This window comes from Bidens hawaiensis, unplaced genomic scaffold (genome assembly GCF_021521415.1).
Source record: "Bidens hawaiensis isolate Kalapana, Puna unplaced genomic scaffold, B.hawaiensis_p1.1 tig00032846_1, whole genome shotgun sequence".
NCBI classification, from domain to species: domain Eukaryota; kingdom Viridiplantae; phylum Streptophyta; class Magnoliopsida; order Asterales; family Asteraceae; genus Bidens; species Bidens hawaiensis.
The window spans coordinates 130,943-144,660 of record NW_027495624.1 but is presented as its reverse complement, the minus strand read 5'-3'; the positions used below and the strand labels follow the sequence as shown (position 1 = coordinate 144,660).

Below are 13,718 nucleotides of genomic sequence, written 5' to 3'. Positions count from 1 at the left end.
GATAAGAATAACAATCTAACAAACAAGACGAATCTTGCACAAGCCACAAGCTAGTAACATTACTTACAAGCTCGAGCTTTAGACATGGGCACAAAACGAGAAAATATCCCTTAAGACAAGCTCGGCTTGACTCTACTAAACAGCTAATAGTAAAAGATAAAAGAACTCGATTTTAAATAATACCCGATACCAATCACAACAGCTCAAATACATCCTTTCTTGCTTTCAAAGTTCGCTTTACAAACAACAGCAAAACGAAAGAATTTGTAAACCGGCCCAGCTAACTTTTAAAAATTGGTCACTTAATGGTTACAAGAGGATTTCATCATATTCTTTTTTACATATATCCTCGAAAACGATAAATATATCGAAAACTCCAGCCTCCTACAAATGATTTACACGCGAATCCAGCTAATTATGTATCACCTTTAATCATTATAACTAATGTCTTCTCAAATCCATACCTTTTGTTAAAACTGGTGATCCATTTGTTTGATCCTTTCAGTAGTTATTAGGCCAGTTGATTTGAGGTGTGGGCCCCGCCATGTCAACGCCCGGTCCAGCCAGTATTTGAGACTGTTGGAGAAGTGGGTGAACCGCACTGGTGGTTACGGGTTGAGCTGGGTGGTGGTAAATACTGGCAAAGGTCCCGTGACCGCCTTGAGGAATATTATAGAAAGAATTAGCCTGCACGCCAGACATGTCTCGACCCGGTGCGGCCATCCATACACCAGAACCTTCACTCTGCAAATAAACACAGGATTAACAAACACGTAATTTTCGTTGGTTTATATTTTTAAGTTTGTTCATTAAATATTAACTTTTTAGACACATTACAATTTAGACACATTAAAAAAAATTCAAAAAAAAGTCTTAAATTTAAAGAAATTAAAATATCATCCATTACAATTAGTCGAGTTTCATTAATCATTTGGGCAATCTATTGATGTTCATGTTTACTTTTAGCTGGTTTTTACTAAAGTATGTTCGTTTGCGCTCGTGAACCATTAGTTTATACCACAAAAAAACAAACATAAATGAACATGAACACGTTCATTTTCTTAACGAACAAGCACGGACAAAAAAACCTTGTTCGTATAAAGGTCCATGCTCAGTTGTTTGTTTCGTTAAAGCTAAACAAGCAAACATGAGCATTCCTTGTAACCAAAAAAACAAACCAAATAAAAAACCACCGGCTCCTTTTTTATGTTTTTTAGAAAACCGATTTTTTGGTTCAGCTTCTGTTTTGCTGTCAACCAAAGACTGAAAAAAACCAAACCGAACCGAAGAAACCAAATATCAATAAACAGTGCAGCCCAAAAGTTAAAGATCAAAACGTGAAATAATCAATTAAACATTAATTAACAAAAAAAAATTAGGCCCAAAGTTGGGCCTTTTTCGGCTCAAGTATTTCAAGCCTAGTGGTAAAACCAAACCAAACCGGATTCATTATGCAAAACTGCAAACCGAAATCAAACGGTTTTCAAAATGTTAGATTCGAGCCCAAAACCAACTCAAACCGATCCATGCACACCCCTAATTTTAACTTATTATTAACTAAAACAAATGAAACTAACCTGCTGTCCGGTGATGTAGACATTACTTTCCTTAAACTGGGACCCACCGAGGTCCTCATCAGACGTTGAATTGCCAGCTGTGGCAGCCGAACCAGAATTATACCCAGCTGGGTTTAAACCGTACGTTCCATAGCTTCCGGGCATACCAATATTAACCTGGTTCCCAGTATTACCACCCGTTTTGTATTGTGGAAGCGGGTATTTAGGGCTAGGTACTGGTGGGCCCGGGTACATGCTACCGGGCTGAGGTTGTTGAGGGAATGTGTTGTTGCTTAAAAATTGGTGAATGGCTGGTGGAGGTACATAAAACGGGGAGAAATATGGGGCGTATGGGATGTAATTTGGAGGGTAATGCAGTAAATGAATCCCTGGTGGCTGTCTGAAAACGGGTAGTGGTTGTTGGGTCACGGGTATGGAGGTTTGCATGAATCCGCCGGTTTGTGTGGTGGCGGTTGGTGTTGGACCAGCACCAGAAAACATTAGTGAATTCCCAACCTGCAGTTTGAAATTCAAAGATTATGAGTCGGGTTTTGTTTAATTATTTACAGTGTCACATAGATCAAGTCAAACGGGTCAAATAGGTTTGACAGTCCTAAATTACTTTATTCAAAAACTTATATTATTGCTTGAACAAAATAAAGTTAAAAAGGTACAAATTGGGGGGGGGGGGGGGGGGTGGATGCTCACATTCAAAAATCAAAACTTCCTGCTGATGTTACACAACAAATCATTTTATTCAAAAAGTTAGTTTGTTATTCTAATATTACATAATTTCTGTAATCGCGTTAACAGACAAAAATGCTTATTAGAAAACTAAAAATCTTATTAAAGTACCACCCATCAAAATTTCCCATTGTCACCCGTTCTCATTTTGACTCACTACACCGTAAATCTCTTTATCCACAAAAGTAGATTATTTTTGTAATTTTACATACTTTCTAAAATCACATTTAATTACTTGTAAAATAGAATTAAAATTTAGGAGAACAAAGTAATTAAATATGTTCCGAGTAAAAATTTTCCATTCTGACCTGAGCCTGTTTTGGTTTGTTACACAATTAATCACTTTATTAAAAAAAACTATTACTGTAGTTATGAGAAAAGTATAAAAAATTAGGTGTGGGGGGTTCACAGTGAAAAGTTCCCATTCTGCCCCGAACCCATTCGACTCTTACGCAATAAATCACTTTATTGAATAAACTTAGCTTATGACTGTATAATAATACATACATTTTCAGTAAAATCACATTCAACACAAATGATTTGCCAAAAAATGAAAATACTCAAAAGTGCCAAAATTTCGTCTTCTAACCCGAACCCATTTTGGTTTGTTACCTACCTAACCCGTCTAACCCACCCATTAGTAAAGAAAAAAGACCTTAAGAAACACAAACCTCTTGAGAAGAATGAGAAGCCTGTGGAGATAACACGGGAATATTTGCATTAAACTTGTTTGGAACCCCAGTTGAATGAAAGGGCGACACACGGCCATCCATGTCAGCACCTGAGCGATAAAATTGAGCATAATAGCTTGCTGGGTCAAACGGTTGCTGAACCTGAAAATTAAAAAAAAATGCATAAGAATTTAATCACAGTATAAAATGGCCAAAGCCGAATGTATAACTTTTACACTTTTATACAAAGACTTACTACAAAGTTTGGGACTTGAGAACCATCATGACTATGAGACTCGTTGGGTTCAAAAGATGTGACGTGGGTCCCAATCATTGGTGGAATGAAGCCAAAACTAAAGTTGGGAGAGGTGTGAAGAATCGGGTATTGATGACTTGCTGTTGGAAGTGATGTTTCTTGTTTGGATTCATGCTGATCGGGGCCTGGAATTGATGACGTGTCGCCTTCGGTTGATAGATTCTCGGGTATGTTATTAGATGATGGTGGACGGTCAAGATGATCTTCAACTTCCACAGTTGCCAAAGCATCATTTTGATTTCTGAACCAAAAAAAGATTAGCAGATGATGTGAGAGGATATAAGTGGATGATTAGATACACGTTTTGTAACTGATTTATCTTTAATTAGTTTTAAATCCTTGAATGCTACTTGAGTGTGTGATTATTCAGGGGGTCAAATAATTAACCTTGGATAATCAAAACTAATGTCTAAAGATAAAACAAATTTACAATAACGGAATTACCTTTTCACCCCTTCTTTAAACCTAATTTGTAAGAGTTGTACCCCTGTTTGGTCATAGCCATTACATCAACTAATTCCTTAAATAAACCCAGATTTGTCAAACAAATGTTAAAGACAATTGATTATCTGATTTTAGTTATTTAATATCGCCTTCTTTCAAAATACTAGGGTTTTAAACAAAATGAGCCAAGCCAGAGCTTGTTTAACTCATTTCAAGCTCAAGCTCGGCTCATTTCGAGCTCTATTTCTTAAGCTCAAACTCGGCTTGTGAATAGTTTTTCAGGCTCGTCCTCGACTCAGGCTCGACACATTTATTAGTTTATTTATATATAGAGAGCGACAGAGTTACCCTTGTCTTTACCTATAATTATAATTTTTATTATAAAATAATATGCATTATTTAGCTATTTTTAATATAATTTTATACATAGTGATAACTATTATTTACATCTGTATTTAATACATTGAATAAAAATATATAAATAGTAGGCTCATTTAGGCTTGTGAACCTACTCAAGCTCAATAAGCGAAGCTCAGTCTAGAACTCGTTTATTAAACAAGTTTATTATTAGGCTCAAGTTCGTTCAAGCTCGGCTCAACGAGCCGATATCAAGTAGCTCACGAGCGGCTTGGCTCTTACACCCCTACAAAACACACATTCAAACACCCCCTAAATATCTTAAATGGACACAAGTCACTTAATTTAACAGGAAATAACACAAACCTGAGTTGTTCGTCTATACTTTCATCAACCACCTCAGAAGCCTCAGAACTCTTGTCACTCATGAGCTTGGGCTCGATCCCAGGCCCATTTGAGGAAATTGGATTAAGACTGAAACTGGCATCAAAGCTCCCAAAGTAGAACCCGAGTTTTTCAGCTTCAGGAACATGAAGGTGATTTGGAATAATAACATGTTGATTATCTGAAATTTGTGATTCCTCTAGCTTCTTCTCAAGCCCTTGGGTCGCTTCCTTTAAATCAAAATCACGGGCTGCAAAAGGGTTTGAAGTTTGACTTTCATCTTGAACCACGGGCATCTTAGGTGACTCGGTTGACCCGGTTCCGTGAGCAAGAACAGGATTTGTTGGTTTTGGTTTCCATTCCATACTTGGACCAACTGTAGAAAATTATAAGCAAAGTTAGTGGACCATGAAATTGCAGTATTTAAAAAAATTCATATAGTTTTGGAATGTTAGGTTTTGTGTTGTGAAATTCATAGCTTTGTGGAAAGTAAAATAGCATGTTCGCAATTAAAAATTTACATTCGGTCATTCTAAATTTTTATCTAAAATGGTCTTGCGTAAGAGAAACTAGGCAATCACTACAAAATATAGCAAACTTAACTGTCTGTATTAATAAATTATTATGAGAAATGATGAAAGACGGTAAATAAATTTATGTACCATGCTTTCATTTAACTTATCAGGTAAACAATCATCACAAAAGGTAATGATAACATTTATTTTGTCCCGTGATGCTCTACTGAGGATGTTTTGTCCCATGTTGTAGCATTGTGTCCAGTCACAAGTTCCATTTAATTTGGGATAAACAAAGTATTAAATTTGGATGTTCAAATCAAATAAAAATATTGTTTTTTTTATAACTGGGAGGTTTGAACAATAGCATATCATAATGATAAATAACATAAGAGTTAAGAGCATAGTAATCCATCCATTGAAGTCTTTACATTTATACACCAAATAAAATGTTCTAGTTACCGTTTCTCAATTAAATCAGAATAGATATAAATAATATTGATCCAATCTTTTTAAATAAACAAACACGTGTGATAAACAAGTAAAATCTACATCTCATTGATGTCAATATGTTATTGAAGTCCTAATAAAGTTCATTATAGAAGTTCATAAAATTCTAGCAAACTACATTTATTCTTCATTTTTCTAAAGTTACTATTTTTTCATAATATTATAGACTTTTAATTCGTTACAGCTTCAAAAGATTAACAAAACAACTTTTTTGTATTTAACCAAGTACGTGAATACTATTTCAGCTTGATACCTTTTTGAGGCCCAATTGCTTGTTGCGGTCTGTTGTTATAATTAGAAGAAGGCCGGGCCACAGGAAATGAGACATGAGAAGATGAAGCCTTCGCTTGCATGGAAGAGTTTCCAACCTCGGAACCAGCTGCAACATTGATTAAATCAATTTGACATACAAATTTAAAACAAAAACTACATAAAAATTATGCAACATAATGCCTATATTAATCAAATAAGAATGCGATACTCACGTGCAATTGATTCAATCTCAAGGGATGTCTCATGAATTACGTCAACCGAAGTTTGTTGACTCCCAACTTCACGTTTGATTGTACCCACGGGGAACCGTGAACCTTGTGAAGGAATCAAAATAGGATCTTTAGCAGACAAATATAACCCTTCTGAAGGTGATGGTGTCTTAGAAGCTGATGGCTCATTGAGGGGCCCACGTACACTCCCACCAACGGGGCTCTTACTTGCCTCGACAACGGAAAGCACTTCAGATTTGTTTTCATCAGGTACAGGACGAGAAGAACTGCAAAAGATTACGTTTTTTTTTTTCAGAATTTAAATTTTGAACCATATGACAAATTACTAATAATTAAAACCAAAAAAATCTAGTGAATTAACAACCTTTTAACAACTCTCTCTTTATTCTTGTGACCCTGATGAGTTGAATGTTTTGGACCATCATCTGCAACTTTACTCATTCCATTTTCCTTTGCAGAAACTGATGCCCTGCCATCTGGAGGGAAAAAGATATCATAGATCATTATCATGCAATAAATAGAAAGGATAAAACTGATATATTAATATGATATATTACCATTAGAAACGCGACGAGATGGGTAGTTCAACCTGCCACCCCTATTCCCCCTTCCCTGCATCCCAGGTCGCCATTTGGGCTCTGCAGGTTCTTTATTCGGAGTCTGCCAAAAACAGGTTAATTATATGTAACAGTAAAATTTGACAAAGATACACTTTAAAGCAGTTCTCTACTTAAAATTGGTTATGTAACAGACATCCCTCTATGTATATATATCCATCAAACCAATTATCTACATCATTCATGTATAATAATTCACTATCTCCAGCTTGATTGATGATTTAGCAGCTAAATTGCAATTTTTACAACAGATTACCAACAATAATCATGTATCATTTATTATTTGCAAATTATATTAGTTCACTCTTTTTACATGTTATCATATCAAAATAACAACAAACACTTCTAAAACTACACAAAAAGTAGAAACTTTACATCCTTTTCATATATTTAGTAACTGAATTGTCCTTTTTACAACAAATAGCCTACATTAGTCATGCATCAGTTATTTGCAAATTATATACCTTACCTCTGCACAACATAGATCTAACTAGATAGTAATTATACAGTATCACTTGTAAAATATATCAGAGCCAAGTGCATATCACCATAGAAGTATGTCTAACTAAATACCAGTAGTCCAGTATGGAATACTAGTGCAATGGTGCTATGAAAGCATATCAAAATAAAGACAAAAGCTTATAATCATACACAAAAAATAGAAACTTTACCTCCTTTTTGCGGTCACGCTTCCTCTTAACCTCATGAAATGGATCTGTGACACAAAGATTTAAATTTGTTATCATAATTTAAAAAACTATGCCACTTAATTAACCCTACTACCTATTATTGAGTGAAAAATTATGTTAAAATCATTAAGCTTCCACTATGCAATTCTAGCCCCTTCAAATCATTCTAACACCAGGGAACATAACAAGCTTGAAAGTTTAAACAAATTCAGCTTTTTAGATAACCGTTAAAACCAGCACATAAACTATCAATCCAATTACCACAGTACGAATGAAAATAACAAACAAAATCAAAAAATTTGACCTGAAAAACACAATTACAAAACATTTCACTGAAATTGCACTACGTAATTAAAGCGCCTTCAAACCGAATTAACACTATAGATAATAGCAAGTCTATAAGTTTAAACAAATCTAGCTTTTTACATAAGCATTTAAACCAACACATAAAACCTAATCAATCAATTCAACAACCAAAATAAAAAACTTTACCTAAAAAACACAATCACAAACCAAATCCCCAAATTCAACACCAACATAAACACAAAATTTTGACCTAAATACACAATTATGAAACAAATCATTTGCACTTCTACCATGCAATTCAATCGCATTCAAACTGAATTTACACCAACGATCACAACAAGTTTGAAAATTTGAACAGATTCAGCTTTTTACATAAGCATTAAAACAACACGTAAACCCTAATCAATCTAATTACCGCAGTACGAGTAAAAACAACCAAAATAAAAAATATATATACACATATATATGACCTAAAAAACACAATCACAAACCAAATCATTAAACTTCCACTTCATAATTAAGACGCCTTCAACCCGAATTCACACTGCAGATCATAACAAGTTTGAAACACACATAAACCCTAAGCAATCTAATTAACACTAATGACAAATCAGGCAATGAAATTGAACAACAGAAGCAGAGTATGACTATTATTATAATGATTATTATTATTATTACCTTGCAGTAGAAGCTTCTGAGCAGTCTCGTTAGGATCCATGGAACAGTCCTTAAGCATGGCGTAAATGTCATCTTCAGTATGATTATTGCCTGTCATCTCCTTTATGTTCTCGATCGTCCTCCGTACATTGCTCGGTATGGAAATCCTAGCTCCACTCATGCTTCTTCTTCTTCTTCGTCTTCTTCGTATGGAAATAATATTAATAATAATAATAATTAATCAGTTAATAATAATGATGTAACGCATGATTATTATTATTATTATTATTATTGGATTGTATAGATATAGATTCAGATACAGAACATAATAATGGTTATTATTATTATTATTGTTATAATGGAGATTATTGAGATGAATGAATGTTGTGATCTGAAGGAGGAGTTTGGGGTTTTGGAATTTAAGAGAGAGAAAGAGAAAGAAAGAGAAAGAGAGCGGAAATTGGTTTGAGCTTGATTAGGCTCGAGTTCGGTTTGTTTTGGTTAACGAGAGTTCGAGTTTGGCTTATTTTGACTTACAAGAACTTGAGCTTGGCTTGTTTCGAGTTCTTTTACTGAAGCTTGAGAGTTTGGCTTGTAAGTTGTTTTTTAAAGCTCGGGCTTGTTTATATAAGGTATGTTTGGTTGAGAGCTTTTAGGAGTTTCTAGCTTTTAGTATCGAGTATGTTTGGCAAAACTGGTTGGTAGCTGTAGCTAGAGGCTGGTGGCTTGAAGTTGGTAGCTAGAAGTAGTAGTTGTAGCTTTTTAGATATATTTAGGTTTTTGACAGAATAGCATGGGCTTTTAATAAAATGTATAAAATGACTAAACCGGGACATAACTAAAAAAATAATAGTAAATACATCTATTTTGGAAGGTTATTTAAGTAATTTAAAATATTAAAAAGCTTGTAGCTTTTTCTAAACGCCACTAGTAGGAGCTTCAAGCTTTAAGTTTTTTCCTAAAATCTAAAACCTTCAAGCTTCTTCAACCAAACAAACTTTTTATTAAGAGTTTTTTTCTTAAAGGCTTGATTATTGAAGCTATAAGCTTATAAAAGCTCTTAAAAGCTCCCTATCAAACATACCTATAGTTTGAGAAATGGTGTGTTAGACAAAACTAGCTGGAAGCTATAATTTTTTAGATATATTTATGCGTTCAACATATTAGCTGTATCTTTTAATAAAACGTATAAATTGACAAAAATGGACACAACTAAAAAAACATAATACTATATGTATATATCTTAGAAGGTTATTTAATTGATTTTAAATATTAAAAGTTTGTAACTTTTTTTAAACGCTACTAGTAAGAGTGTTGCAATATGGAGTTTTTTCTCTTAACCAAAAAATTTCAAGCTTCTTCAACCAAACAACACTAAAGCTTAAACGAGCCTTACTTTCTTTTGTATAAGTGCATGTTTGGTCCCCAACCCATTATTTGTTATTTATCCATAGTAAGTTTTGACCTTTTTTTATAGTTTTTAGCAAGACTGTACATTCTCCTTTATTTAATGAGAATTAATTAACTCTTTTGATACTAGTTCGAGTTTGACTAGGCTCAAACTTGGTTTGTTTTTTATTAACGAGAGCTTGAGTTCGGCTCAGTTTTTACTTATGAGGGCTTGAGATCCTGTTTCGAGTTTCTTTTACTAAAGCTCGAGCTCATATCGTTAGTTGTTTTTTTCAAGCCTGGATTCGTTTGTTATTTATAAATTAATTTATACACATTTTTCAGTAACTTTTATATAGTTGAAAAGGCTTAAATGAGCCTCTCACTAAGCAATCTGTCCACTTATGATAGGGGTGCACTGGTTTCGTCCAGCCTTGGACTCATCAGGTGAACGACAGCATCTCGCAACTAGCGACGTGTTCGTCGTGCAAGCACGACTAGGTATGCACGCATCTCTTGATCGCTGAGGTCCTCCATAATTTTTTAATATTTTTTTTTGAAATAATGGGTTCTCCATATTATGTGAGAGCATTATCTATTTTTTAGAGTGTGGTTGGAGTGATTGTGAGCAGAGAAGAGAGAAAATGTTACTGTTAATGATTAAATTTGGAGAAACACTGTTCGTCATCCATAATTTTTTAATATTTTTTGAAAGTGGCTTTGAGTGAAATGAGAGAAAATGTAATGATAAAAAGCATTAAAAAATATTATTTAATTAAAAGGAAAGAAAAACTAGTGATTTTTATTGTAATTTTAGATTTGGAGACGGGAAACCGATTGAGAATGCTTTAAGATTTGTTGTGTAAGGCTAAAAGGTATACACCACATTCCTCATTTCCTCTCATTCATCACGCCCATGCCTACTCAGTGTCAACCCAACTTTTCCTCCGTCATTCAACCTTCACCCTCAACCCCTTTGTATAAATCATTATTCTAATTCTCTATCATTCCATTATCTAATACTATAAAGAACTGAAAAAGAAAAAAAAATTTAATTGGCTCTCCCCGTCCCTTTGAAACAAGCTGCGCGACCATGGTCATTGGTAATGACGATTTTGGGGGGGGGGGGGGTTCAACTGGTCTCCTTGAATTACCAAATGGCCACGTAGAACCATTTGCCCTCCATACTGAACCCACACCCATGTGCCTAATATGTGATTTCATTTAAATGACTAACCAAATATATATTTTTTCCATTCTCTCACAACAACCCGTTATAATCTGAATATTATTTATGTGTGTCGAATGCTAGAGGTGCACAAAAAACCCAAACCAGGAACCAGACCTGAAAAATACTGAAACCGTTTTTTTATACCTGTACCTATACCCGTAGGGTACGGATAGGGTATGCATTTCAGTACCAAAACTCGTATCCAGAACCGGACCCGATTTATACCCGATAATACTTGAAAACTGGAACCAGGTTTTTCCATACCTGATCTATATCTGAAAGTACCTAAAAAAATACCCGAAAATACCACTAAAAAGTGCAACCCCTTAAAAATTTCAATCTATACCATAAAAAAACCTGGAAAAAACGCCAAAAATAGGGATTTTTAAATACCCAAAAATAGGGTATTCAAATACATAGTTTTAGGGGGTGTTTTGGTGAGCTTTTAAAATTGTTTTTTGCGTATTTGTTTTTTGAAAAGCAAAAGCCACTTTTGAGAAGCTCCAATTTGAAGCTTCTGGAGGTGTTTTGCCGAACACCTTTTGCTTTTCAACAAACAAATAGCAGATAAGCAAGTTTTAAAAGCTCACCCAAACACCCCCTTAAAATACCTGGTTCTATACCCGACCCGAACCCAATGTAACGGGTATGGCTTTTAGAGAAAATACCCGGACCCGAACTATACCCAGGTATTACCAATACCTGATTTTCTAATACTGCATAATACCCGAAACCCAATTTAATACCCAAAACCAAGTATTTAAAAAACCCAATTTATACCCCCAATAACTTCCTCCGCAAGCAATAGTAAAAACTCCCTCTTTTACTTTATACAAAAGCCCCAACCCTCATTAGGCTGAGGGGTGTGGGGGGCGCGAGAGGGGGCGTGAGTGGGGGCGCCAGCCAATAATATTGTGACGTGTGGCAGAGAGAGAAACTTGATAAGATGGGTGTTGGTAGTGGTGATAGCGCCCCGGGCCATGGTGTGGAGGGGCGCGAGAGGGGGCGCGAGCGGTTTATTTTTTTATTTTTTTATAAATGTATTAAAAAAACGTATTATTAAAAAAACAAGAAATTATTTAAAAAAACACACATTAATTAAAAAAACACATTAATATATAAAAAAATTAAAGTACTAAAGAAAAACATTATTCTTATTATTCGGCTTCGTCTTCTTCGATCAACCTCTTCCGGATACGTTCCTTTTGTTTTTCCATCAGCATTTGGTCGACCGGATTTAGGTGGCTGAAGTCTCTTGCAAGGAAGTCCAAATCTCTCATTCTTTTTTTTTCCTTTTTGTCAATAGAGACCACCTCCATGGTTTTGTTGAATTTATTGAGGGATTCAACAAGATCGTTGATGTTTACGACTTCCCCCTCAGCCGGTTTTTTCCCCCTGGCGTCCCTTCCCAATGGCCGCCTCCTCGGCGGTGAAGACGTTTCCTCCCCCGCAACGTTTAGGTCGAATCCAACCCGGCAATCCGACCCGGCGGAAGTGCTGTACGCTCCAGACGAACTAGTTTTAGTCCGTTTCGGCCCTACTTCCGCATCAACGTCCGGCGCCACCAGCTCAACCCACTTAGAACACCTTCTCAACCTCTCCCACACCTTTACATCGTCCAACGTCTTCACCGTCCCATACCTCCGCAGGCACTCCTGCCTCCACTCTTCGACAGTGAAATTATAAACCGCCAAATCGTCACTGCCACTTGGTCTCATACGACCGGCGTTCCTGTTGAACAGATTAGTAAACAAGCCGACAAATTTTCTGATTTCGGTCCACCGACCCGAAATCATATCGGCGGTCCGCTCTGTACTCCCAACGAGCGAATAGAACATCTCCCTAACCTTTGTCCAAAAGACCTTGCTCTTTTGGTAGTCCGCTGCAAAATGCATAAATAAATTTGTAAGTCATTTAACTTTTTTTGGTAACTTTTTTATTAAAAATCATTTTTAAAAACGTTAAAACAATTACCGCAACGCCGATCCTCAGAAGTGACTATCCAAGCCCGACACAGGGCTTCCTTCTCATCCGATGACCACGGAGTGATTTTCCGTTTCGCCCTTCCGGTCGAAGCCGAACTCGACCCGTCCGTTGCAACTTGTTTTTTCCGGTGGACGTGTCTTCTTTGTCCCGCAGCTTCACCTTCTGGTTCTGGTTCTTGTGTCTCCGGAACTACAAAGTTAGGAGACGGTTGTATGTTGGATGGTTGAAAGCCGGATGGTTGTTGCGACCCCGAATAAAACATCGGTTGGTCCGGTGCCGACCATAAATCGTCGTAACTGTAATCTGATTCTAGGTTTGGGTACCAATTTCCAGCCATGTTTTTAAAAAAAGGTTTGGAAGATGGGGTGATTTCGGGTTTTGGGTGTGGTATGTGATATTGGTTTGGGTTTGATATATGTTTAATACAGAGAAACAAAATCGAGTTGGAAATAGGTTTGATATGGGTGTTGAAATGGGTTTGATATGGGTTTGTTATTATATATAGGAAAAAAAAACGTTTTTTTTTTTTAAATAAAACAACCCCCAACGGCTATTCACCCTTTCCAAGAAAACTCTTGCGCCATTCTCAGCCGCTAGCACCCTGGCGCCTGCCTCGTTTTCCGCTCTCGCGCCCCTCTCGCGCCCCTATCGCGCCTCGGTGGTGTGGTGCTCGCGCCCCGGGGCGCGAGCGTCCGGCCTCTTGCGCCCTTCCTAGCGCTCCACACCCCTCAGCCTTAATAATATTATCTTCCACCACATAACGCTAGCCGCATTCCTATAAGAACCAACTAACCATCAAATCCACACACATTCGAAACCCTAAATTCAAATTCTCACCCAATT

At 36.2% G+C, this 13,718-nt stretch overlaps 1 protein-coding gene across 1 annotated transcript; it reads right to left on the bottom strand.

Moving 5' to 3' along the window:
- Positions 1–256: 256 nt before the first annotated feature.
- On the bottom strand, positions 257–8,450 carry LOC143584194 (GBF-interacting protein 1-like). Its single transcript, XM_077066296.1, has 11 exons — positions 8,291–8,450; positions 7,289–7,332; positions 6,558–6,660; positions 6,365–6,476; positions 5,983–6,266; positions 5,751–5,876; positions 4,455–4,848; positions 3,228–3,528; positions 2,972–3,133; positions 1,578–2,072; positions 257–744 (listed from the first exon to the last, which is right to left on the bottom strand). Exons 1-11 carry the CDS (start codon positions 8,448–8,450, stop codon positions 502–504), a joined length of 2,424 nt encoding a protein of 807 aa, XP_076922411.1. The 3' UTR covers positions 257–501.
- Positions 8,451–13,718: the final 5,268 nt, after the last annotated feature.